Genomic DNA, 27731 nt, shown 5'->3' on the forward strand with positions numbered 1-27731 from the left:
TGTAATGGCAGGGTTGTTAATGAGTCTAACAGCTTTATTCTGAATTTTGTCTAGTTGTCTTAATACAACCTTTCCACAACCATTCTACAAGGTTGAGCAATATTCAAGCTGAGAGCGCACATGACTCTTATAAATTATAGCTAACTGCTCATCGGCGAAGAAGTTACGGACTCTGTACAATAATCCAAGTTTCTTTGAGGAGGTTTTAGCAAGTGATCTGACATGAGAGGTCCAGCTGAGGGCACTGTTAAGTGAGACACCAAGAATTTCAATACTTTTGGAGTTGGGAATATTAGTAGCACTGAAGGTAATGTACGAATCTGGTAATATCTGTCTATTAGTAAACTGTATATATTTAGTTTTACTAGCATTAAAAGAGACAAGGTTGTTTTGTCCCCATTCACTGATTGTAGATAGATCTTGATTTATGGAGATGGCTGTACTGAGTTGAGAGGTAGAGATATTAGACTTTGTAAATGGATGTCTGAGTGTGAATGAACTATGTAGTGTTGAGTCATCTGCATATGAGTGAATGGGATTGTGAGTGACAGATAAGAGATCATTAATATGAACCAGAAATAGGGTTGGCGCCAGAACTGATCCCTGCGGCACGCCGGCGTTATTTGAGTGGAAATTCGAATATACATCATCTACTTTTACTCTTATTTTCCTGTCACTAAGATAAGAAGAAATCAAAGGAATAAAAGACGTTAGTCCATAGCAAAGGAGTTTGGACAGCAGGGAACGGTGCCATACTCTGTCGAAAGCTTTAGAGATATCAAGAGCTACTGCATGAGTTTCTCCAAAAAGATCAATTGATTGATGGATGGTATGAGTTAAGAGATTGAGTATGTCAATGGTGGATCTTTCGTGGCGAAAACCGTATTGTGTATCACAAATTAAGTTGTTGGATTCAAGATGTTTAACAATATGCTTATTAATTAAGGTTTCAAATACCTTACCAAGAGAAGATGTGACAGCTATTGGTCTGTAATTGGAGGGGTCAGACGAACTTCCTTTCTTCGGAACTGGGTGGATATTGGCTTCTTTCTACGAATTTGGGAATAAAGAAGTACGTATGCATAGTCTGAATAATTTAGCTAGGACAGAGGCAAGTTCAGGGGAACACTTTTTCAAAACAATTGGCGGAATTCCATCTGGGCCTGGAGCTTTGTTGATAGGTAAATTGTCTAGGATGGATTTTGCGAATCTTGTCTGTATTTTAAGTGGGGCAATTTCGGGAGAATCAAGTTCCAGTACTGAGACATTCTGGCTGGTATCATCTATGGTAGAATTTCTTGCAAAGGTACTAGCAAAGATATCTGCTTTCCCACGTGGGTCATTTGTAATATTGCCATCTGAAGATTTTAGTGGGGGAATGGAAGATGACTTGTTAAAGTTATTATTGAAAGAATTAAGAGTTGACCAGAATATTCTATTGTCATTAGGGTTGTTAAGTAGTTTTGATGCTTGCTTTTGAAGAAAGTTTGATTTATATAGATTTAATACAGCTTTTGCATGATTGCATGATTTCTAAAGATATCAGTCTTCAATTCTGAAAATTTTAAAGAGAAAGAACCCAGTTATCATCAACAAACGCAGGCAAACGTACAAATATCTTTTAAATACTAGCACTTAATAAGAATATGTTTCAGAGAGTCAGTTATGTGAAATCTTACTAGAATATCTGTCAGATCCTGTCGCTAATCTGAAGGAGGCAAATGACTTGGTTTGGCTATTGACACTTGACCCAGGTATTGAAAGTCCCGTGGATGACCCTCTTTCTTTGCACAGAGTTGCTGAATTGACAGAAGCTTGCGACTCTCTGGCTATTTAACTGAATATTACCCTTCTCGTGGTAGAGTATTCTCTAATATTTTATTCTAGATAATGCTAAATCATTGTTTGAAGTTATTAGTGTGTCGTGGAAGCCTAAGAATATTAAATGGTTGTGCTGAATGAAGAGCGATGACTCAGACGTTTTATGGGTATTTGAAATGTACCACCTACTGAATGTACGTGCCAGGTATAGAAAGGAAAACGGTGTCTGATAGTGTCCTGATAGGTATATAAGGTTTAATGGGGGAAGGTTCTGGAGCGGCACTGATATTTATATCAGGTTTAAGGAGGGAAGGTTCTGGAGTGGCACTTATATATATATATATATGGTTTAAGGAGAGAGGGTTCTGGAGCCTCTCACTACCTTTTCTTCATATTCCTCGTTGCAGCTTATAGAGACACTGGAGAAGCATATGAATGCATATATTTGTACAATAATATACAGTATGAAAGCAGTGCCTGAAAATAAGTTAATGAACAGGCAGGAGCTAACTTGAACGGCATTTACCTCCATATTAAATATGTGAGCAAAATCTGAACACAAGACAGGAAATTAGGGTATCATGTGTATCGTGGCAGGTGGGGGCGCCCATCATCCACCCACTTAGTGTAGTGGTAACCTGTTTTAAGGGTACCTCTACATCGCGTGGCAAGCCAAATGATTTCCTGTAAACCAGGAAATCATTTATAACCAACCGACACGTAATCCCTACGTGACAGCAAGTGGGTTGGCGGAGGGTTAGTGCCCCTCCCCGGAAAATAACTAACTAAAAATACAAACAAGAAGCCTCGGACCAGGACTGACCAAAAGATGACGACTAAGGACCGAACAAAGGACATGGTACGGATGGCGACCTATAATGTAAGCGGTGCAAATGATGAGGTGAAAGAGAGATTGTCCAGGTGCTTCAAGGTGCGAACGTGGATGTATGTGGATTAAATGAAACTAAATGGTGATGTGAGAGTGTGAGAGAATGGGTGTATGGATGGGGTATATGTGCAGGAGTAGGTAAGAATAAGAGGGCAAAAGAAGGAGTGTGTATTGTTGTGAGCAACAGATGGAAGGAGAATATAAGAGAGTATGGATCAGTTGGCTCAAGGATTGTGCGGGTAAGACTGAAAATTGGACTACAAATGTGGGTGATTATGTGCGTATATGCGCCAATGCAAGATCATGCAAGCAGAGTGAAAGAAGAGTTCTGGACAAATGTGGAAGTGTGCATGGAAAAGTTTGAAAGGAATGAGAGAGTGTTTTTGATTGGTGATATGAATGGTAAAGTTGGGAATGTGAAGGTGGATGGAATAGTTAGTGCGTGGGGTTTGCCTGCTGAGATAGATGAAAATGGCAGTGCTTTAGTGGACATTGATGCCGAGAGGGGGTTGGTGATAGCCAGTACCCTCTTCAGGCACAAAATGATCCACAGGTATACATGGTGAGTGTTGAGAAGGGTGGATGGTGAACTGAATGAAAGGAAGACAATGATTGATTATGTGTGTGTGGATGAAAGGGTACGAAATGTGTAATGGATGCAAGAGCATATAGAGTTTAGGGGAGTGGACTTTCTGACCACCACCAAGTGGTGGTCAGAATCAAGGTCCAAGTAAAATGGAGAAACAGAAGAAGGGAAGGACGGGAGGAAGAAGTAGATGCAAGACGAGTGGAAATGTTGCAAGAGGATGAGAGAAAGGCAGAATATAAGAGAGAAATGGAGGAACGATTGGGTAAATATGAATTAGAGCAGATGGGGGATGTGTAAGGTGTGTGCAAAATATTCACAGAAGAAATTTGTGCAGCATGTGAGGTGGTGTGTGGGGTGAAGGGATGACGAAAGGAGGTGAGAGGAACAGCATGGTGGAATGAAGAGGCGAGACTGGCTGTGGCACAAAAGAATAAAGTATATAATGAATGGATGAGTAATAGGGGCGTGGAAGAAGTTGAGAGACGGAAGAGAGAGTTATATGTAGAAAGGAAGAGAGCTGAAAGGATTAGTAAGAGAGAGAAAGAAGAGAGTGGATGAGAAATTTGAAGGATTTTCAGTGTCAAGTGGAGGGAATGTAAGAAAATGTTCCGGAAAGAGGTAAAAACAGTCAGACTGGGTGGCAATGAAGTTAGTAGGGGAGTGAAAGATAAAAATGATAGATTACTATTTTATTTCTTAACGCAAGAAAGAAGGAACCAAAGGCCAGGAGCCAGCAAACTGTTCCTTCCAAGAAAAAAAAAAAACAATACAAAAGAGAGCCAAATTCAAGATCCTTTCATTTCAAGACGCCTGGACACACTGCATTTGAAAGACTGGAGATCATAGGAAGCAGGAAATACAGACAGAGGGAGAGAGTTCCAGAGTTGACCTGTTGCATAAATGAAGGACTGGGAGTAACGGTTAACTCTTGCATTAGAGAGCTGGACAGAAAAGGGATGAGAGTTTGTTGCTAGACGGGTGCTACACACCCAATGTAGAGGTGGAGGGATGCTAGCAGACAGTTCAAAGGTGCAGTGACCATTAAAGTAGCGATAGAAAAGAGATAAAGATGCAACAGCACAGCAAAGCGACAGAGGTCGAAGGGAGCCAGTAAGAGGAGAGAGTTGGTGAGACGAAAAGCCTTTGAGTCCACCCTATTGAGAAGAGCTGTATGCGGGGAGCCTCCCCACACATGAGAGTTGTACTCTACACAGGGGCGAATAAAACCCGTTTATAAGGTCATCAACTGCGCAGGGGTAAAGAAGGTACGGAGTCGGCTTAGCACACCCAAACTCTTGGAAACAGATTTTGCAAGAGATGCAATATGATTTTTCCAAGATAAGTCCCGAGTGAATGAAACCCCGAGCATGTTCAAGGAAGCTGCAGGACTAAACTGGATATTATTAAACATTAGAGGGTACTCCTGTGGAAGATTGTGTCCCGTTGACAGGTGTTAAAACTGAGTCTTTGATGCATTAAAAACAACGAGATTATTATTACCCCAGTCAGAAATATGAGCCAAGTCAGACATTAGGTGTGTCATAGCCTCATCACTTGTTTGTTGAAGTAACTGCTGAGATCGACATTGCAGGAACCGGATGGAAAGGTGAAGGGTGAAATCATCAATGTACGAGTAGATAGGGTTAGATGTACAGCTTAAAAGGTCATTGATGAATAAAAGGAAGTGAGTTGGTGGTAGGACAGAACCCTGAGGAACACCACTGTTGATAGATCCAGGAGAAGAACGATGGTCGTCTACAACAGCAGCTATAGAACGACCAGAAAGGAAGCTAGAGATGAAAGCACAGATAGAAGGATAGAAACCGTAAGAGGGTAGTATGGAAATTAAAGATTTATGCCAGACTCGATCGAAAGCCTTTGAGATGTCAAGTGCAATGGAAAAGCTTTCGCCAAAGTCCCGAAAGGAGGATGACCAGGAGTCTGAAAAATAGGTGAGAAGATCGCCAGCGGAGCGTCCCTGACGGAACCCATTCTGACGATCAGAAAGAAGGTTGTGATAGGAAAGATGCTTTAAAATTTTTCTGTTAAGAATTGAAAATAAAACTTTTGAGACACAGGATGTTAAAGCAATTGGATGATAGTTAGAGGGTTGGGAGTGGTCACCCTTCTTTGGGACTGGCAGAATGAGAGCAAACTTCCAGCAAGAAGGAAAGGTACAAGTTGACAGACAAAGGCGAGTTTACCTAGGCAGGGTGTGAGCACTGAAGCACAGTTGTTGAGGTCAACAGGAGGGACTCCTGTTAGTATTGAGGCCAGTGATGGCAGAAAATACATCAGCTGAAGAAATTTTAATGTCAACCATAAGGACGTCTGAGGGGGGAGGTGATGGAGGAACAGCACCGGAATCGTCTAAGGTGGCATTGCTGGAGAAAGTCTGAGCGAACGGATCTGCTTTATGAGTAGAAGAAATAGCTACAGAGCCATCGGAATACAAAAGAGGAGGGAAGGATGATGAGGTAAAGTTGTTAGAAAGGTTATTGGCAAGATGTCAGAAGGAATGAGAAAAATTCGAGTTTTAGAGTTAAGAGCACTTAATACGTAAGAAATTATTTTTAGCACAGCGGAGAACAGATTTAGCACGAAGAACAGACTTGAGAAGGGAGAATAACTAAGTAGATGGAGAGAAAATTTTAATGAATTGATGAATATAGAGAATGAAAGTAATGAGAGTATAAGTGGCTGGGGAATGGCTGGAAGAAGGAGGGAGGCGAGAAGACAGGAAGAAATCAGTAAGACGGAAGTTGTGGACGCAATGAATAAAATCAAAATGGGGAAAGCCCCAGGAATTTATGGAGTGCGTGGTGATATGCTGAAGCATGAGGGAGAGATAATAGTAGAATGGATCTGGAAGGCGTGCAGATTGGCCTGGGAGGAAGGTAAGGTCTCGGAGGATTGGAATTCAGGTACAATTATTCCCTTGTACAAAGGGAAAGGGGAAAAAGAAGTGTGTGGTAATCATAGGGGCATTTCTTCTTAGTGTAATAGGAAAAGTATACAGTAGGATACTTATTGACAGAGGTAGGGAATTAACAGAGGAATTAGTTCGAGAAGAACAGGGAGGCTCTAGGAAGAGAAGAGGTTGCGTAGATCAGATATTCATTTTTAGATCTTTGGTGGAAATGTTTCTAGAGAAGGGAAAGAAGTTGTATGCGGTCTTCATTGATTTGGAGAATGCATATGACAGGGTGGATAGAGAAGGATTGTAGAAAGTATTAAGAATATATTTAGTAGATGGGAAGTTGTTGAATACTGTGAAGAGTATGTATGAAGGTGCTAAGGCTGCAATGCATGTGGATAGTGAACTGAGTGAGTTTTTCTATCTGAAGGTTGGGTTGAGACAGAGTATGTCATGTCTCCATGGTAGTTCAATCTGTATATGGATGGGGTTATAAAAGAGATACAAGGTAGAACAGTAGGTGTTAGAGTGGCCCTAATGAGAGAGGGGAGTGTTTGGAAACTCCCTGTACTATTGTCTGCAGATGATACTGTGTTGTTGAGTGAAGACGAAGGGGAGCTGCAAGACTTTGTGGATGAGTCTGGAAGAGTGTGTATGAAACGGAAGGGAAGAGTAAAGTGATGGTCTTTGAGAGAGGTGAAGTCAGTGAATGTACAGTGAGGTTGGATGATGAGGAAATGGAAAATGTGAGTACGGTTAAGTACTTGGGTAGTGAGATGAGTAAGGATGGAAGTTTGGAGGCTGAAGTGCTTGAAAGGGTACAACAAGGAAGAAAGGTTGCTGGTTCCTTGAAGGCAGTGATAAGAAACAGGGAAGTGAGCATGGAAGTGAAAAAGTTATTACATGACAGTATTGTGATACTAACTCTAACGTATGAAAGTGAAGCCTGGACATTGTTCGAGGGACACAAGTCAAGAGTGAGAGCAGTGGAAATGAGTTATTTGACAGGAGCCTGTAGAGTCACATAGAGAGACAGACTGACAAATGAGGATGTGAAGGAGCGTTGTGGTGTGGATGTGGATGTGATAGGAAGCGTTAGGAGAAAGACACTGAGGTGGTTTGGCCATGTGGAGAGGATGGAGAGTGAGAGACTGACGAGGAGAGTGTATATGAATGAGGTGGAGGGGGAGAGAGGGAGAGGATGGCCAAGGATGAGATGGAGGGATGGATTGGAGGGGTGTATGAGAGAGGGGTGTGTGAACTGGGAGCAGGTCAGTGAAATGGCGGGGGACAGTGTGACGTGGAGGCGATTGTTTGTGGCCACCCAGTATAAGGGACTCAGGCGTCTGGCAATAGTTAGATAGATAGGTGTGTATCGTGAGGTGCATCTAGCTATTTACCCATCTATCTATCTATCTATTCTGTCTGTCTAGCCATCTATCAATCAGTCACTCAGTTTGTCTGATATATATATATATATATATATATATATATATATATATATATATATATATATATATATATATATATATATATATATATATATTATAATCTCACGCACTTGGTAAAGCAATCAACCAGAACATAAGATAATCCTGACCATAACACCCATCTCATGGATCTATTCCTGACAAATAATCCAGATCAATACAGGATAGAAGTACTGTCACCACTTGGATCCTCTGACCACAATCTCATCAAAGCCTCATTAGTCAGCTCCCCCATAGCTCCCCGTTCTGAACCTGTCAGGGTGACCCAATGGCACTTTGATGGTGCAAACTGGAATGAATTTAGAAATTATCTTGCTGACACTCCATTGCATTCTTTTCTCTAGCGATGTGAGTCCTACCCAGTCCCACATTAATGATTTAAATACTAGCTGGCATCCATTTATTCATACTAAGTCAACAGTTTTCTAAATGCTCAAACTCTCCAAAATGGTTTGATAGCAACTGTACCAGAGCAACGGCCCAAAAGTCATCAGCATATAACTCTTGCTTAAAATAGAAAACATCTGAATCACTCTGTCGGTTTAAAATTGATAGAAACCATGCAAAAGATGTAATAAATCTTGCTAAATCAAACTTTCTTCAAAACCAAGCATTAAAACCACTTAACAGTCCCAATGACAATAGAATATTCTGGCCAACTCTCAGTTTGTTCAATAATAGCTTTAACAAGTTATCACTCAATCCCCCACTAAAATCTTCACATGATGACATTACAAATGACCTGTGTGGTAAAGCGAATATCCTTGCCAGTACTTTTGCCAGAAATTCTACCGTAGAGTAAGTCAGGCAGAACGTCCCAGTACTAGAACCTGACTTTATTAAAATTGTTCCGCTTTAAATACAGACTAGATACATAAAATCTACCCTAGACAATTTACAAACCAACAAAGTTCCAGGGCCAGATGGAATTTCTCCAAGTGTTTTGAAAAAGTGCTCCTCAGAACTTGCCTCTGTTGTAGCTAAATCATATCGACTATGCGTACGTCCTTCTTCCTTCCCTAATTCATGGAAAGAAGCCAATATCCACCCAGTTCCAAAGAAAGGAAGTTCCACCGACAGCTCTGATTACAGATCGATAGCTATCACATCTTCTCTTGGTAAAAGTATTTGTAATTACATAGCACATAGCTAAACACCTTGAATCCAACAACTTAATTAGTGATAGACAATATGGTGTTCGCCACGAAAGATCCACCATTCATATGCTCAATCTCCTGACTCATACCGTCCATTAATCAATTGACCAACATGGAGAAACTCATGCAGCAGCCCTTGATATTTCTAAAGCTTCCTACACAGTGTGGCAGCGATCCCTGTATCCAGACTCCCTTGCTATGGACTAACGTCTTTAGATCCTCTGCTTTCCTCATATCTTAGCGATAGAAAAATAACAGTAAACATAGATGATGCATATTCCAATTTCCACTCAGTTAACACCGGCATGCTACAAGGATCTGTTCTGGCGCCAGCCCTATTCCTAGTTCATATTAATGATCTCTTATTTGTCACCCACAATCCCATCCATTCATATCCAGATGACTCAACACTTCATAGTTCACTCACACCCAAACACCCATTTACAAAGTTTAATATCCGTAACTATTAACTCAGTGCAGCCATCTCCATAAATCAAGACATTGAAGATCAATGATTGGGGGTAAAATAACCTTGTCTCATTTAAAGCTAGTAAAACCAAACAGTATACCCAATTTACTGATAGACAGATATATCCAAATTCATAAATTACCTTCAATGCTACTAATAATCCAATCTCCTAAACTAATAAAATTCTCGGTGTTTCACTTAACATTGCCCTCAGCTCGGCCTCTCATGTCAGATCACTTGCGAAAACCGCCTCAAAGAAACCTGAATTATTTTACTGAGTTCGTAATTTCTTCACTGACGAGCAGTTAACTACAATTTATAAGTGTCAAGTGTGCTCTCAGCTAGAACATTGCTCACCCTTCTGGAATGGATGTGGAGAGGTTGCACTAAAACAGCTAGACAAAATTCAGAACAGAGCTGTTGAAATTATTAATAACCCTGGTATTTTATATACCAGAAGAAATATATATATTTACAGAAGAAATATGTGTAGCATGTGATGTGGTGTGTGGAAGGAAGAGAAGACGGAGGGGGGTGCAAGGAACAACGTGGTGGACTGAAGAGGTGAAACAGGCTGTGGCACAAAAGAAGAAAGCATACAATGAATGGATGAGAAATAGGGGCGTGGAAGAAGTTGAGAGGCGGAAGAGAGAGTTATATGTGGAAAGAAAGAGAGAGATGAAAAGATTAGTAAGAGAGAGTAAGAAGAGAGTGGATGAGGAATTTGGAAGGAATTTGAGTGTAAAGTGGAGGGACTGTAAGAAAATGTTCTGGAGAGAAGTGAAAAGAGTAAGACAGGGTGGAAGTGAAGCTAGCAGGGGAGTGAAAGATAAAAATGGTAGATTACTAGTGGAGAAGGGAGAAAAAGTGAGCAGATGGAGAGAACACTTTAAGGAATTGTTGAACGTAGAGGATGGAAGTAATGCGAGTATAAGTGGCTGGGGAATGGCTGGGAGAAGGAGGGAGGTGAGAAGACAGGAAGAAATCAGTAGGATAGAAGTTGTGGAAGCATTGAAGAAAGTTAAATCAGGGAAAGCCCCAGGAATTGATGGAGTGTGTGGTGAAATGCTGAAGCATGGGGGAGAGATAGTAGTAGAATGGATGTGGAAGATGTGCAGATTGGCCTGGGAGGAAGGTAGAGTCCCGGAGGATTGGAAGTCAGGTATAATTATTCCCTTGTACAAAGGAAAAGGGGAAAAAGAAGTGTGTGGTAATCATAGGGGCATTTGTCTTCTTAGTATAATAGGAAAAGTGTATGGTAGGATACTTATAGACAGAGTTAGAGAAAGAACAGAGAAAGTAGTTGGAGAAGAACAGGGAGGCTTTAGGAAGGGAAGAGGTTGTGTAGATCAGATATTCATTCTTAGATCTTCAGTGGAAAAGTTTCTAGAGAAGGGAAACGAGTTGTATGCAGCTTTCATGGATTTGGAGAAAGCATATGACAGGGTGGATAGACAAGGATTGTGGAAAGTGTTAAGAATATATGGAGTAGATGGGAAGTTGTTGAATGCTGCGAAGAGTATGTACGATGGTGCGAAGGCTGCAGTGCGTGTGGATGGTGAACTAAGTGAATTATTCTCTTTGAAAGTTGGTTTGAAACAGGGATGTGTCATGTCTCCATGGTTGTTCAATCTGTACATGGATGGGGTAATAAAAGAGGTACAAGGTAGGGTAGTGGATGTTGGAGTGGCCCTGGTGAGAGAGGATAGTGTTTGGAAACTCCCTGTACTGTTGTTTGCAGATGATACTGTGTTGTTGAGTGAAGACGAAGGGGAGCTCTAAGGCTTGGTGGATGAGTTTGAGAGAGTGTGTAAGAAACGGAACCTAAAGGTGAATGTAGGGAAGAGTAAAGTGATGGTCTTTGAGAGAGGTGAAGTTAGTGAATGTACAGCGAGGTTGGATGGTGAGGAATTGGAAAATGTGAGTACGTTTAAGTATTTGGGTAGTGTGATGAGTAAGGATGGAGGTTTGGAGGGTGAAGTGCTTGAAAGGGTACAGCAGGGAAGAAAGGTTGCTGGTTCCTTGAAAGCATTGATAAGAAACAGGGAAGTGAGCATGGAAGTGAAAAAGTTACTACATGACAGTATTGTGATACCAACTCTAACGTACGGAAGTGAAGCTTGGACATTGTTGGAAGGACACAAGTCAAGAGTGAGAGCAGTGGAAATGAGTTATTTAAGAGGAGCCTGTGGAGTCACGTGGAGAGACAGGCTGACGAATGAGGATATAAAGGAGCGTTGTGGTGTGGATGTGGATGTGATAGGAAGCGTTATGAGGAACACACTGAGGTGGTTTGGCCATGTGGAGAGGATGGAGGGTGAAAGACTGACGAAGAGAGTGTATGTGAGTGAGGTGGAGGGGGGAAGAGGGAGGGGGAGGCCGAGGATGAGATGGAGGGATGAGGTGGAGAGGTATATGAGAGAAGGGGGTGTGAGTTGGGAGCAGGGCAGTGAAATGGTGGGGGATAGGGTGACTTGGAGGCGATTTGTTTGTGGCCACCCCAAACGGGATTGAGGCGTCTGGCAATATATATATATATATATATATATATATATATATATATATATATTGTTACATAGCCTATGATTTCATCATCCTTTGTGTAATTTTAACGCACAGTTTGCTGCATGTTTGATCACGAGCGTGTTCTGCCTCAGTCCCCCCCTTCTACCGTTATAGTAGAGTAAGTCGTCCTTTCTGTTGTTCAGTGCGGTATTTTCAGCTCTTTGTCCCCATGGCTTCATTTGCGCGTCCTTCTTACAAGTTGTATCAAGCTCTGCTGGCCCCTATATAATGAGCTCAGTCTCTGCATCATTGCCACTTAGATCTGCTCCTCATTTTGTTCACATCTCTGTCCTCCCGTGTACAGTTATTGTTGTGAGTGCTCAGGAAGTCTCCAACCATCTATAGTAGGACTCGCCTAAGTTTGCGGCTGTGGTGTGGCCCGCACCTGTGGACAATGGTGCCACGTTTCCCCAACTTGCGATGTGAAACGGAAGCTATTTATGTACAAGGCAACACAAATACGATAAATTCAGATGAATAAAACTTACACTTGTGTATTTTGGTGGATGAATCAACAGTAATCTTATTATGCATAAAATATTTATACAGTAACACAGAAACATGGTATACATATTATACAGTGTTGCTAAAAGAAATCGTAGTCACTTTTAATGTTTTTTAGCGTAGTTTTAGGGTGGGTAATAATATTACAGTTATGGATATAAGAGAATGAGCCTGAAAAAAGAAGAAATATGCCAATATCCAAAGTAAAAGAAATAATTCATATAATTCTTGTGAGTGGCAACACTGACACACCCAGTCTGGCCTAAGGTAAAGTACAGTACGTACCTCCATAGACCCAACCATAGCTTGTACAGGTGTTGCTAGGGAAAAATGCTCACATTTACTGGCTTTTACCGTAATTTTAAGGGCGAGGAATAATCACATTTATAATCATAAGCTAATATGTAGGACAAATTAGTAGGCATATGCCAATAGTGAAGTAAAAAAAAAAAAACATTATTCACTCGCGAGCGGCAACACTTCCACACCCAGTCGGTGGCCTTGATCTCAGGGGTGGTGTGGAAATGATGTGGAGGCATTGTCAGGCTGAGAGAGATGGAGGAAGGGGAAAGAGAATGAATGAAAATCAATCATGGTACTGCAATAACGGGTCATCTGTCGGCGTATACAAAAAATGATAAATATCACTAAATATAACAAAACCAAATTAACAAATGAAAGCCCAATTATAAACAACTTATAAAAGAATCAAAAGTACTCAGGGTGGCTCACATCTCCCGCCAGGAGAGAGAGAGAGAGAGAGAGAGAGAGAGAGAGAGAACGGTATAGAAAACGTGGCAACACTGTACACAGGTGCGGGCCACACCACAGCCGCAAACTTAGGCGAGTCCTACTATAGCACCTGTGTACTTTGAGTATAACTGTTGTTGCATTTTTTCTTGTGCTGTGTAGCATAAGGTTAATTCTTAGGCCTAGTGAGGTTTTTTTGTGATTTGTGTAAGGGTTCTTTTTGTCATTTTTGATAATATTTTGTATCTGTAATAATTTATCTTGCATTAACTGAGCATTACCCTGTGTATTTTCATTTTATCAGGGATGACTTAGGTAAATTTACTCTTGCTAATTTCATGTTAATAGAGGCTATTGCAGTTAACCATATATTTAACCTGTTTTTTGCCATTACATTATCCTTATGAGTCCTGAATGTTTTGTTGTTAGTTTGAGCATTAAACTTTAACTTGTAATTTTACCTAACTCTTTGTTTTGAACCTGGAACTTTACGGGACAGTAGTGATTTTTAGTATTCTCACTTAAAGTGTACATTATCTTTCTCTGTTCCGTAACATAAATTTGGCGATCTCTTATCAGGATATTCAGGATATTATCATAAGGATATTGCTTGATATTTTGTGACTGTGATATATTCATGATGGCTAGTATTACTACACTTGATGAAGCCAAAGATTTTTTGTCAAATGTGCAAACAGTGTGTGATGTAGAAAACAGAACAAAGAATGAACTTAAGCTTGTTGCTCAACAATTGGGAACTGCTGTTCGCTCTCATCATTCTAAAGATCAAATTGTTGACATGATTAATGAAAGCTTGTTTAATGTAACTCCTCCAAATGAGCAAAAGCAGATTGAATTAGCTAAGTTACAGCTAGCCCTGCAGGAGGCCCGTGCTAGGGAGGCTGAGGCACAAGTTGAACTTGCTAGGATTCAGGCAGACCATGAGTATCGCATGAAACAATGTGGAACTGGATCATCTAGCTCTGATGATTTTGATGTGGCTAAAAATGTTAAACTTGTCCCTCCTTTTAATGAATCTGATTTAACAAAGTATTTTCAGTTGTTTGAGAGGGTAGCTACAGGTTTTAATTGTCCCAAAAAGTATTGGCCAGTACTCCTTCAAACTGTTCTCACCGGTAAAGCTCAAGTAACTTATGCATCTTTGCCTCAGGATCAATCTGATAATTATGATGTAGTTAAGAGCTTGATTCTTAAGGCCTATGAGCTTGTTCCTGAAGCCTATAGAGTAAAATTTAGGACAACTTACAAGCAAGATAAGCAATCCTATGTTGAGTATGCAAAAATCAAAGAAGATCTGTTAGAGCAGTGGTTAAATTCTAAGAATGTGGATTCTGATTTTGACAAATTTAAGCAGATGATTTTGCTGGAGGACTTCAAAAGGTGTGTTAATAAAGATGAAAGCCTATAGCTTGATGAGAAAAGAATAGATAATTTGTCCGATGCTGCAGTTTTAGCTGATGAATATGTTCTCACTCACAAGAGATATTCTAGAGAAAAAAGGAAAGCTGAGAGTAAGTACGTTGCCTTTACTCAGAGTACAGGTAACAGGAAAGAGAATAAAGATGATGTTTCTCAGGAAGTAAATACCAGCTTCACCTCTACTGTAGATTTCAGAAAAGTAAATGTACTTATTGTAGTAAGCTTGGTCATACTACGGAGAAATGTTTCAGGAGACAGCGTGATGTGAACAAAAAGGAGTCTTTAAATATTCAGTCAATTGGTCTAGTGTCCACCCTTGAGAGTTCCCAGAATTCTTTAACTGAGTTAACTGAACCTGCTTTGAGGGGTAACTTAAATTCTCAGGATGGAGGTCCTCTTTTGAGCAGTAACATGGGTGACACTCTCAAGAGTTCATGTGCTAATTTCCTGTCTGATGATTTTGTCAGTCCTCTGGACAGTAATGACAGGAAATCAGTTAAAATATATCGTGATACAGGTGCTTGCCAATCCCTTATGCTGACCAGTGTTCTAGGCTCTTATGTTAATTCCTCTGATGAAACTGTAATCTTACAAGGTGTGGGGAATAATTACTTCTCTGTCCCTCTGTGCAGAGTGAATTTAGAGTCTGGTTTTGCTAATGGTTCCGTTATGGTTGGGTTGGTTGAGACACTCCCAATGTCAGGTGTAACTTTCTTACTTGGAAATGATATTGGTGGAAGTCAAGTGTGTCCAGCTCCTCAGTTGTCTAGTGAGCCAGTGGCTGCGTCCCAGGATTGTGATGTCCCTGATGTTTTCCCTGCATGTGCTGTCACTAGGGCTAAGTCTAAAGTTACTGGTGATTTAGAGGATAATGATGATGATGATGTTATCCTAGCTGACACTTTTCTTGCTAATTTGGACCACTCACCAGATGAGGCAGTACCCCGTAGTGTTGATAATTTGTCTCGTCAAGAGTTGGTTGAGTTGCAGGTTGCTGACCCTGAGTTGAAAGGTCTAGCTAACTCTGCTTGCAGTGAGGAAGAGTCAGCTGGTGCTTCTACTTGTTATTATATAAAGTCAGGAGTACTTATGAGGAAGTGGAGAACCCCAACAGCATCAGCCGACTGTGAATGGGAGGTTGTACATCAAGTTGTCATCCCTCGTGTTTGTAGGCAGGATATCATTAGAGTGGCTCATGATTCCAGTTTGGCAGGACACCTTGGAGTGAGGAAGACTGTGGCACGCATTTTGAATCACTTCTACTGGCCAGGTATCTTCAGGGATGTTTCCTGGTATTGTAAGTTTTGTCACACCTGTCAAGTAGTGGGGAAGTGTAATCAGACCGAAAAGGTTGCACCTCTAGTTCCCATTCCTCCTTTTGAGGCGCCATTCACCCGTGTGTTGGTGGATATTGTGGGCCCTCTTCCTAAGACTTCTTCAGGATTTTCTTATGTGTTGACCCTGATTGATATGGCTACTCGTTATCCTGAAGCCATTCCACTTAGAAATATCTCAGCAAAGAACGTGGTTAAGGAAATGCTGGGGTTCTTCACAAAGTTTGGTCTGCCCAAGGAGGTACAGTCAGGCCGGGGAAGTAATTTCATGTCAAATGTTTTCAAGCAGTCTCTGAAAGAGTTGGGCATCACCCAGATCACGTCTTCAGCTTACCATCCCCAGACCCAAAGAGCGTTGGAGAGATATCATCAAACACTCAAATCGATGCTCAAGAAATACTGTTTGGAACATCAGAAAGACTGGGATAAAGGTCTTCCATTCGTCGTATTTGCCGCAAGAGAATCTCCAAATGAATCACTGGGCTTCTCACCTTTTGAACTACTGTTTGGCCATGAAGTAAGAGGACCCCTTAAGCTACTCAAGGAATGCTGGCTGTCGGAGGAAGATGACATCAACCTGCTGGAGTATGTGATGAAGTTCAAAGAACGGCTGTCCACTGCTTTACAGCTGGTGAGAGAGAATTTAGGAGCTGCTCAGGAGAAGATGAAGACTTGGTATGATAAGGAGTCCAGGTTACGCCACTTTCAGCCAGGAGATCAGGTTTTGATTCTGCTACCAGTTCATGGGCAACCTCTTCAAGGCAAGTTTAGTGGTCCTTATTTCGTGGAGAAGAAAATCAGTGATGTCAACTATGTCATCGCCACACCAGATCGTAGAAAGAACAAGCAACTTTGTCACATCAACATGCTAAAGTTATATCACAGGCGGGACGAAAATAATCCAGTCTGCACTGTAGCTGTTCCACCCGAGTCTGCAAGTGAAGCTCTCCCATGCAGCATGAGCCTGAGTGATAGTTTGGGGAAGAATCCTGATATCATGAATGATCTCCAGACTAAGCTTTCTCATCTACCTCCCGAGGAAAGGCAAGAGTTTTCGGCATTACTGCAGGAGTACCCGCAAGTGTTCCGTGCCACTCCAGGAAGAACCACTGTGTTGATGCACGATGTCGATGTTGGAGACGCAAAGCCAATTAAATTGCCTCCTTACCGTGTGAACCCAGTGAAAGTTCCTCTCATCCAGAAGGAGCTTGGCTACCTGTTGGACCACAAGATGATTGAGCCCTGTCAGAGCGAGTGGAGTTCTCCTGTCACTCTAGTCCCTAAGCCAGGTGGGTCACAGCAGCTTTGCATTGACTACAGACGTGTTAATCAGATAACCAAAACAGACACTTACCCTCTCCCTCGCGTGGAAGATTGCATAGACAAGATCGGAAAGGCTAGGTACATAAGTAAGTTTGATTTGTTAAAAGGATACTGGCAAGTACCTATGACTGAACGTGCTAGGGAGATCTCATGTTTTGTAACACTAGGAAAGAAAATGTTATTGCAGATTGCTTATCTAGACTTTAGACAGATTATTTTAGAGTAATAAGAAATTTCCTTTGTAAATTTCTTTTTTCTTTGTGGGGAGGTGTTACATAGTCTATGATTTCATCATCCTTTGTGTAATTTTAACGCACAGTATGCTGCATGTTTGGTCACGAGCGTGTTCTGCCTCAGTCTCCCCCTTCTACCGTTATAGTAGAGTAAGTCGTCCTTTCTGTTGTTCAGTGCGGGATTTTCAGCTCTTTGTCCCCATGGCTTCATTTGCGCGTCCTTCTTACAAGTTGTATCAAGCTCTGCTGGCCCCTATATAATGAGCTCAGTCTCTGCATCATTGCCACTTAGATCTGCTCCTCATTTTGTTCACATCTCTGTCCTCCCCTGTACAGTTATTGTTGTGAGTGCTCAGGAAGTCTCCAACCATCTAGCAGCTGTGTACTTTGAGTATAACTGTTGTTGCATTTTTTCTTGTGCTGTGTAGCATAAGGTTAATTCTTAGGCCTAGTGAGGTTTTTTTGTGATTTGTGTAAGGGTTCTTTTTGTCAGTCATTTTTGATAATATTTTGTATCTGTAATAATTTATCTTGCATTAACTGAGCATTACCCTGTGTATTTTCATTTTATCAGGGATGACTTAGGTAAATTTACTTTTGCTAATTTCACGTTAATAGAGGCTATTGCAGTTAACCATATATTTAACCTGTTTTTTGCCATTACATTATCCTTATGAGTCCTGAATGTTTTGTTGTTAGTTTGAGCATTAAACTTTAACTTGTAATTTTACCTAACTCTTTGTTTTGAACCTGGAACTTTACGGGACAGTAGTGATTTTTAGTATTCTCACTTAAAGTATACATTATCTTTCTCTGTTCCGTAACAATATATATATATATATATATATATATATATATATATATATATATATATATATATATATATATATATTTATGTAAACTACTTCCTCTACAAGTAAGAAGGAATGTTGCCTCCCTTGCAATATTTTACAGATATTTTTATAGCAAATGCTTAGACGAAGTTGCGTCCATTGTGCCACCTCTCTATGCCTTCCCTCGTGCTACACGGGCATCTGGTAGCGATCATGAATGGAATGTCACACAGTCATATTGCAGAGCTGCTGGCTATCAGAATTCTTTTATTTCCCAAACTTCATCTCTCTGGAGCTCGCTTCCCCAGAGTTGTTTCCCCTCAAACTTCAACCTACAGCTGTTCAAGTCCAAATGTTACAGATTTTTTGTGAATGAGGGATGCCAGTAATGTGGTGTATGGATTTTTCTTGTATTCATTTGTTTATCCTTCCTCTGTTATATTTATATATATATATATATATATATATATATATATATATATATATATATATATATATATATATATATATAATCATAAATGCCACTGTTATCAAGAAGGTAAATATAGGAAGTGACCATAGAATGGTGGGCTGCACAGTCAGATTCAGTTTTAGAAGTGAAAGAAAGATGATTTAATAATAAGATATGCCCAACAGAAGTAAGTGAAAACAAAGCAGCCTTTAAGTTAGAACTAACGAACAGATTTCACGCTCTAAATTATGCTGAGTGTGACATTGATGAGTTCAATGATAGACCAATAAATGTGCTAAGAGAATCTGCTGAGGTAGGAGGGGAAGCTAATAGCCTACAATCAAAGCCAAGAAGTATTCAGGAAAGACACTCGGGCTCATGAAAAGAAGAAAGCAAATGGTAGTAAGAGCAAAGAAAGACGTAATAGAACGAGTGGAATTACTGTAAATAAGCTTCTGAACAAGAGATAAAGAGAAGAAAAGAGAAAGAGAAACATGGATCAGATAAAAGAAACCATCAAAAAAGGAAAAGGTCTGAAAAAGGTCAGAAGTAAAAAGGCACTAGGAATGCAACAAATTACATCACTAAAAGACAAAAACGGAGAAGTCATTAAATGCAGAGATAAGATGCTAAAGAAAGTTGAAGAACTTTAAAAAAATGCATGCATCAAAGACAATAGTACCATAGCTAACTTTTCATTTGACACATGTCAAATACTGGTAACAATAGACGAAGTAAACATTTCTCTTAATAAAATGAAAAGAGAGAAGGCCCCAGGACAAAATGGAATAGCAGTAGATTTACTGTCGGACGCAGGAGTAGAAGTACAAAACAGCCTCGCCCAATTATTTACTAAGTGTATTAAAAAAAAAAAAAAAAAAAAAGCATTCCCAAAACATGGGATAATGCAATAGTCATTTTACTTTACAAAAAGGCGACTCAAACAATATTAGTAACCATCGACCCATTAGCTTATTATCAGTTATTTACAAACTCTTCACTAAAGTCCTAATGAGCAGAATAACAAATTTGGAAACCAACCTAGTTACAGAGAGGTATTCAACTACTGATCAAATAAACACAGTAAATCAGCTAATTGAGAAAACTACAAAATATAATGAACCACTGTGCTTAGGTATTGTTGATTATGAAAAGGCTTTCGACTCAGTGGATCACATAGCAATTTTAAATTCATTGCGAGAACAAGGAGTGAATGAGAACATTGTAAAACCCCTCGAGTGCATGAAGAGGTAACTGGTATAGTTAAGTTACATAAAGACTCGGGAAAAAATAAGACTGAGAACGGTGTACGTCAGGAAGACTCAGTTTCACCAAAATTATTTACAGCATGCCAAAACAATACTTCCAGAAACCTAGACTGGGAAAACAAAGAAGTAAACATAGATGGAGTTAAAGCTAAATCATTAAGGTTTGCAGAGGACATTGTTCCAATATCAAAAACCGCAGAGACGTTGCAAAAAATGTTAAATGACCTGAACAGAGAAAGTCTCAAAGTAGGGCTAAATATGTTTAATCCAGATCACTGAAGAGAGTCATCAGAATAAGGGAGGAAATTCTTGAAGAAGTCGAGGAGTATAACTACTTGCAGCAAATACTAAAACTAACCAAAGACCATGATAGCAAAATAAAAACAAGCATTACAATTGTATGGAACGCTTTCGGTAAACATAGTGACATAATGAAAATTAGCTTGCCAATAGGCCTATATATATAAAACGAAATGTATATAGCGAATGTTTATTTCCAGCAATGACATGATTGTCAGGCCTGGAGACTGACAAAATCGATGGAAAAATCAACTAATCAGTGCTGAAAGAGGAATGGAAAGGTCAATGTTGGGAATATTTTTAAGAGGCAGAAAAAGATCAACTTAGGTGATCCAGCAGACTAAAGTCAAAGACATTATAGATGTTATAGAAGAACAGAAATGGAGCTGAGCCGGTTTTATGTATATATATATATATATATATATATATATATATATATATATATATATATATATATATATATATATATATATATATATATATATATATATATATATATATATATATATATATATATATATATATGTGTGTGTGTGTGTGTGTGTGTGTGTGTAGATAGGTAGACAGATAGGTAGATAAATAGGTAAACAGACAAATAGATAGACTGATAGGAAGAGAGAGCTATATAGGTAGATCACAATGTTTGTTTTTACTTCCATCAGATTACTCTCTTTATTGTAATATTACTATATGTGGCTTATTTCATTCAGTATTGGCATATAATCTCTCGATCTAGCGAGTTTACATTCATCCCTCAAGGCGTTCACTACGAGTGTCTTTTGTAAGTTTAAAAGACTTCTGCTCTAATTGAATACACTAAAAAGAGCGTCAACGGAGTCAGTGCAGTAAGCTTTTCCTTCTCATTCAAGGCTTTGACGTTTTTCTGTATTATTAATGCGAACAGCAGATAATTTAATAAAATTCTGGAGAAATAATTCGATTTGCAGGAGTGAGATATAGCCTCCATTAACTACCTGACAGATTGAAGTGTCCTTAGTTTAATTGTCTAATTGTGGTCTGATTGAAAATAAACTAACGCAATTGGCCTAGACAAGTTCAGCATTCCCACCATGTTTACAGTGGATGATTACCAGCCGTGATAGCGAAGCTGATATTGTTTTCAATTTTGCTGTGTGTCTGTCTGTGTGTCTGTTAGCACGATAACTTCGCAACCACTCAAGATACCATCACAAAATTTTACATGTATATAGTGGGGAAAAAAAAGTTGGATCACGAGTTGGAATTGGTGAAAGTTGGTCAAGGTGTGTGTGTGTGTGTGTGTGTGTGTGTGTGTGTGTGTGTGTGTGTGTGTGTGTGTGTGTTACCGCTCAAGATATCATCACAACATTTTACAGGTGTGTAGGAGGTATGAAAATCTCCTACGAGTATTGTTTTCAGTTTGTCTGTCACTCTGTCTGTGTATCTGTTAGCATGGCAACTTCGCAACCGCTAGATGTATCATCACAAAATTTCACAGGTGTGTTGTAGGGATAAAAATCTCCTACGAGTTCGGAAACAATGAAAGTAAATTAAGGTCTGTGTGTTTGTTACCGCGATAACTTCGCAACTGCTCAAGATATCATCACAGAATTTTACAAGTGTGTAGTAGGGATGAAAATCTACGAGTTCACAATTGGTGAAAACAAGTCATGGCCAAGGGCATATTCCGAGCCGCGCCAGATATGTATCGGCTCGCCACTGGTGTGATTCCCCTCTTGGAGGGGCCTCTAGTTGTTCATGCTTCTGTACACTCGTAAGTTTGTTTGTTTGTTTGTATAGCCACCCTCTACCTACACCTCTCTAAAGAGAAAAGTCGTCGTTGGGTTTCACACCGAACGAAAAAATTGTCGTCCAGTGTTAGTGTGTGAAACCTTGGCTATGATTCCCCACCAGCACTGGTAGGTGGGAAGGGTGAGGAGACACCGGAATTATAGCTCATCACTGTAATACGAACATCGGGACTCAGGTATATAACTGCAATGGTTCTTGGCGTGGTTCATGATGATGATGTGTCTGAACCGACTCTTTCCAAATGATGGGAGCGGTCACATACATACCGGTGTCACTTATGTGTTCGTGCATGGAGAAAGTACCCTATGCCACATCCCTGGTCACTGGACATATTATACTAAACAGGTAATTTCATTATGTACAGATATAAATTATTCCCTGTATCCGTCATAGGAAATTGCCTGTTTAATATTATCTGCCAAAGTTCATGAATGTGGTTTAATGTATAATGTGCACAGGGTACTTTGTGTATGCACGAACTTGGTAGAACTCGGTAAATGTGATACGTGGATAGTCAGTAATACCTTTCATCTACTACAATACTCTTCGTCTCTAATATTACTTATGTTATATCGTTCCCTCAGTAATACTGTTCACCACCCATCAAGGTCATACAATTGCAGTGGCTGGTGGTGTGTGCCGTGCTGGCGTGTGTGAGTGGGTTTTCGCCGTATGATCGCGGTGGCCACAACACCAGCCACGTGGCCATCGACCGGCTGTTGACGCTGGGACTGCCTGAGAATTTGGACGTGTGGCTGCCCACCGACCCAGGCACACACAAGGTCTTTTACTTCCTGGACGGTTTCGGTGGCATCATACCTGGGGCTGCGTATGATGATGTAAGTATGGGTACCCATTGCCGTGTTCTGATTATACAATCCTTTTGCTGCACGGAAGTTATTACACGAGTGCATGTGGAGCGATAGCGGGTGTTGTTTTAAACAATGTGTGTGTGTGTGTGCGTGTATGTGTGTGTGTGTGTGAGGGACAGCCCAAAACGAAGCTAATAGTTTTCTTGATGAACTGGTCAAGTGTCATTGTCGCAGGGGTAGGTCAAACTTTGACCCAGAAAAATCGATATAAACAGTTTTTGACACCAAACTTGGAGGAAGTGTGGACGATAGGGAAAGAATAGAGATTCAGATTCGAAACCACTTAGTCAAAGGTCAAAGTTACAGGATAAGATCAAAGTTCGTCCCATGTGTGTGTTTGTTAGCAAAATAACTCACGAGAGTTTTACTCGATTTCAACCAAAGTTGGTGCGACGGTTGCTGGTCCAACAAGTTGTTAACTTGTTTTTGGAGAGTAATAGCTCAAAGGTCAACTTCATAGGTTATGGTAAACTTAAATGTTTTATTTCAATTATACTATACCTGCGGAAGTGTTAAGGATAAGGCAAGAATGAAAAAATAATAATTTTGAAAAAAATCAGCACAAAGTCAAGATCAAAAAGAAAGGTCAAACACCAAGGTCACATAGCAAAATCAACGTAAACAGTTGTGATCTTGTTTGGAACAGACATGGGAAAATCATTAAGGATAAGGCAAGAACGAAAGGATCAAGAATAATCAGTCAAAGGTCAAGGTCACAGGGCACAATCAAAGTCTGGCCCGTTTGAGTGTGTCAAGAAAGTCAATATTTTTTTTTTATTTTGTTTCATCAATCATGGAGGATGAATTGAGGGTCACCTATGACGTAGATAGATTATTCTTCAGAAGAATAGGTCATGGTCATTTGACAAGGCTAGCTTAAACAGTTTTTTATCCAATATAGATACAGATATTTGATTATGGGAATATTGAAAGTATTAGGTCGCAGGAAAAGGTCTGAGGTCAAGGTCTCTGGACAAATTCAGCTTAAACAGCTTTGATCTTATCTGAACTGAAGTGAGTGGGGGGTTAATCATGAATGAAGGAATACGATTTTGAAAGTAATCTGAGGAAGATCAAGATCACAGACAAATATTAGATCATTAAACCAGTAGCTGGGCATGATGGTTCTCACTCTCAGTGATCTCAGTGTGTGTTCGTACCTAATTGTTCTTACCTAATTGTATCCTTACAGGAATGAGTCAAGTTCGTACTGTCCCGTGTCTTAAACCACATTTATCGTACATATCCTTAAATTTGTGAATTGTTTTGGCACACACTATTTCATTCGGTAGTGCATTCCACTGATCAATTGCTCTATTTGGGAAACTAAATTTCCTTACGGCTTTATCACCTCTCGTTTTATGCAATTTTTTGCAGTGTCCTATTCCTGATGCTTCCCCATACGTTAAGTAATCATTTATGTCTATTTTCTCCTTCCCTGATATGCATTTATATAGCATAATCAAGTCACCTCTTTTCCTTCTCTCCTGTAGTGTTGGTAGATTCAGTTTATTTAGTCTTTCTTCATAGCTTAGATCCCTTAAGCTTGGTATCCATCTTGTAGCGACCCTTTGAACTTTTTCAATCTTGTCTATGTGTTTTTGAGATCAGGACTCCAGACTACTGATGCATATTCCAGGGTTGGTCTGATGATTGATGTCATTATCTTTCTTAGCATGTCTTCATTTATGTATGTGAATGCTATTCTCATATTTGCAAGCAGTGTATACATGTTCCGTTCCTTCTCACTGCTGTGGTCAGCTGGAGATAGTCTGTTATTGACAATCACACCTAGGTCCTTCTCTCTTTCTGATGTGTGTAGGGTTTTATTTCCTAATGTATAATCCCAATCTGGTCTTTTTCCACTTTTACCAAACTTGATTACATGACACTTGTCCACATTGAATTCCATTTGCCATGTATTACTCCATTCATGAAGTTTATTTAATTCTTCTTGTAGCTCTTTACAAGAGTCTGTGTTAGTAATTCTCCTTTGTATTTTTGCATCATCTTCAAACATATTTAGATAGCTTCCATTTCCAGCGTTACTGTCTATATCATTTATATACACTAAAAACATGACTGGTGCCATCACTGAGCCCTGTGGTACTCCACTAGTCACTTCTTTCCATGATGAGTAATTTCCCCTTAGTACTGTTCTCATTTTTCTTTTCATGAGAAAATCTTTCATCCAACAATACAGTTTTCCTCGAATTCCTCCTTGATGGTACAGTTTCCATAAAAGTCTTTGGTGTGGTACTGTGTCTAATACTTTCTTGAAATCTAAATAGATACTGTCCACCCATCCTTCTCTTTCCTGAAATGTGTCTGTTACTCTGTCATAGTAGCTCAACAGATTAGTAACACATGATTTTCCTTTTCTGAAACCAAACTGTCTTTCTGTTATCATATTGTGTTCTTCTGGATGATTTACCCAAGCTTTTCTTATAAGCTTTTCTAATACCTTGCTTACAACACTGGTTAGTGATACTGGTCGGTAGTTACGTGGATTTTGTCTATTCCCTTTCTTGAATAAGGGAATAATGTTTGCTTTCTACCAAATATTAGGTAGTTTACCTAGACTCAAGGATTTCTTGAAAATTAAATATAATGGTTTACTTAACTCCTTTGCACATTCACATAGCACCCAACATGAAATTTCATCAAGACCATTTGCTTTTCCTTTGTCCAATTTACTTAGCTCCTCCTGTATTTCTTTTTCTGATGTTTGTATATCTGGTAGTATGTGTGGGCATGCATGTTCCACATAATCCCTCTCAAAATTTTTTTCCTCTGTAAAAACTGATTGGAAATTCTTGTTTTGGTGCTTCACAAATATCCTTCTCTTGTGCATAGATGATTCCATCGTCCGTAATGGATTGTATTTTATCTTTTACTTTGGTTTTGCTTCTGATATAGCTGTAAAATAGCTTTGGTTGATCACTACTTTTATTTATGATATCCTCCTCAAACTGTTTTTGGGCTTCCCTCCTTGTTCTTGTATAATCGTTTCTTGCCTGTTTGTAATTATTATATGTCCTTTCACTATTGTGTCTTCTGTATCGATTCCACAACAAATCTTTTCTTTCTTTTAATTGTTTACATTCTGTATTGAACCATTTCTTTATTTTCTTTTCTGCTTCTTTGTGATGTGGGATGTACTTCTGGACTCCTATTTCATAAAGTTCACAGAATTTTTCATATATAGTATTTAAATCTTGTCCTCTAAGCTCCTTTTCCCAAGCAATTTCTAAGAAGTACTTCTTTAGGTCATGATACTTTCCCTTTTTATAGTTTAGGCTCTTTTTGTAACTTCCATTACTGTTATCTATGTCATATGCAATCCTAATGTTGCAATTTAGTACTGCATGGTCGCTTTTGCCGAATGGAGGGTGATATATTAAATTGTCAATATCGTTTTCTTGCCTAGTAAATATGAGATATAGCATTGAGGGTACATCGAGTCCTCTTTTTCTGGTGCTTTCCCTTACATGTTGCGTTAGGAAAAACTCTTGCACAAGATCCAGGAGCTTTTGGTCCCAACAGCTTTCTTGGCTTATTATATCTAGAGTATTCCAATTTATGTTTGTATTAAAATCTCCGGTTAGTATAATTCTTTTTTTTTTCGCTTCCATTTTATGTAGTATTGCTCTTAAACTCTGAATTGTACTCTCCGCCAGGTCCTCATATTCGTTTCTTTCCCATGTGTGTGATCTGGGTGGCATGTACAAATTGGCTAAAATTACTTTCCCTTCAGATGTATTTATCTCTACTGCAATCAGTTCTACTTGTGAGGGTATATCTAATTCTATTTCTTTGAATTTTAGATTTTTCTTAGTTAATATTATAATTCCTCCTCCTTTTTTTAAGTTCCTATCTCTTCTCCATATATTATATTCCTCTAATGAGTCTAAGTTTAGGATGTCATTCGATATCCTTGGTGTTAATCTTGTTTCAGTTAGGCATATTATACGTGGTTCATTTTCTCTGACATAATCATTCATCTCTAATAATTTAGATACCATTCCATCCACATTTGAGTACATCAACTTAATCATCTTGTTTATATACTTGTCATGATTTGGTTCTACTACCTTCCTCCTTTTTATTCTCTCCTGTGTATGTACCACTTTCGTACCTGCAATCCAATTACTTTGTAAAAAAATGTGTTCTTCTCCTCTGATCTTCCTTCATTTTTTGTTTTTGCTTCCTCCCTCTTCTCTTTCAGTAATTCCAGTTCCTCTTGTGTTAGGCATCTTTTTCTCCATACATTTTTGAACTTCTCTTTTTCCATATGATTCTTTGCATTCTTTAGTATCTCCTCCACGATGTTTACACTCTGGAAGATTACCTTTAGGGGTCTTGACTTAGGGGTCTCTCGTATTTCCCTAACCTTTTGTGTTCTTCTATGTCTTTACTATAGATTTCCTCTGATACTTCTTTCAATATGCCCATTACATTTCTTTACTTTCACCATTTCAGCATACGTGGTTTCCACATCATTTTTGTAGCTTTGCACAGCTTCATTCACTTGTGTTATCTTCTCCTCAGTATCACTGCTCTGATCTATCAGGCTGCTTACTTGCCTAATTGTCTCTGTATCACTTTTGAACTCTTCCATAATACTCTCGTGCTTGACTACTGTACTTGCCATTTCACTAATTTTCCTCCTAAGTGTACCCACTTCATTTGTTAGCTCTCCTATGGTTATGTCTTTCTTGTTGACTTCCTTTCT

The 27731-nt window shown here is 39.5% G+C and overlaps 1 protein-coding gene across 1 annotated transcript in view; it reads left to right on the forward strand.

Moving 5' to 3' along the window:
* The window catches only part of LOC145394489 (uncharacterized), a 65723-nt gene that overhangs the window by 8088 nt on the left and 29904 nt on the right, over positions 1-27731 (forward strand). Inside the window, exon 2 of the mRNA XM_080268338.1 lies at positions 22748-22963. Within this exon, the coding sequence (XP_080124464.1) occupies positions 22748-22963 (216 nt within the window). The remainder of the gene's footprint in view (positions 1-22747; positions 22964-27731) is intronic.

The sequence above is a fragment of the Coenobita brevimanus genome, chromosome 27, assembly GCF_032717465.1.
Source record: "Coenobita brevimanus isolate Jiangsu-jjx chromosome 27, ASM3271746v2, whole genome shotgun sequence".
NCBI lineage: Eukaryota > Metazoa > Arthropoda > Malacostraca > Decapoda > Coenobitidae > Coenobita > Coenobita brevimanus.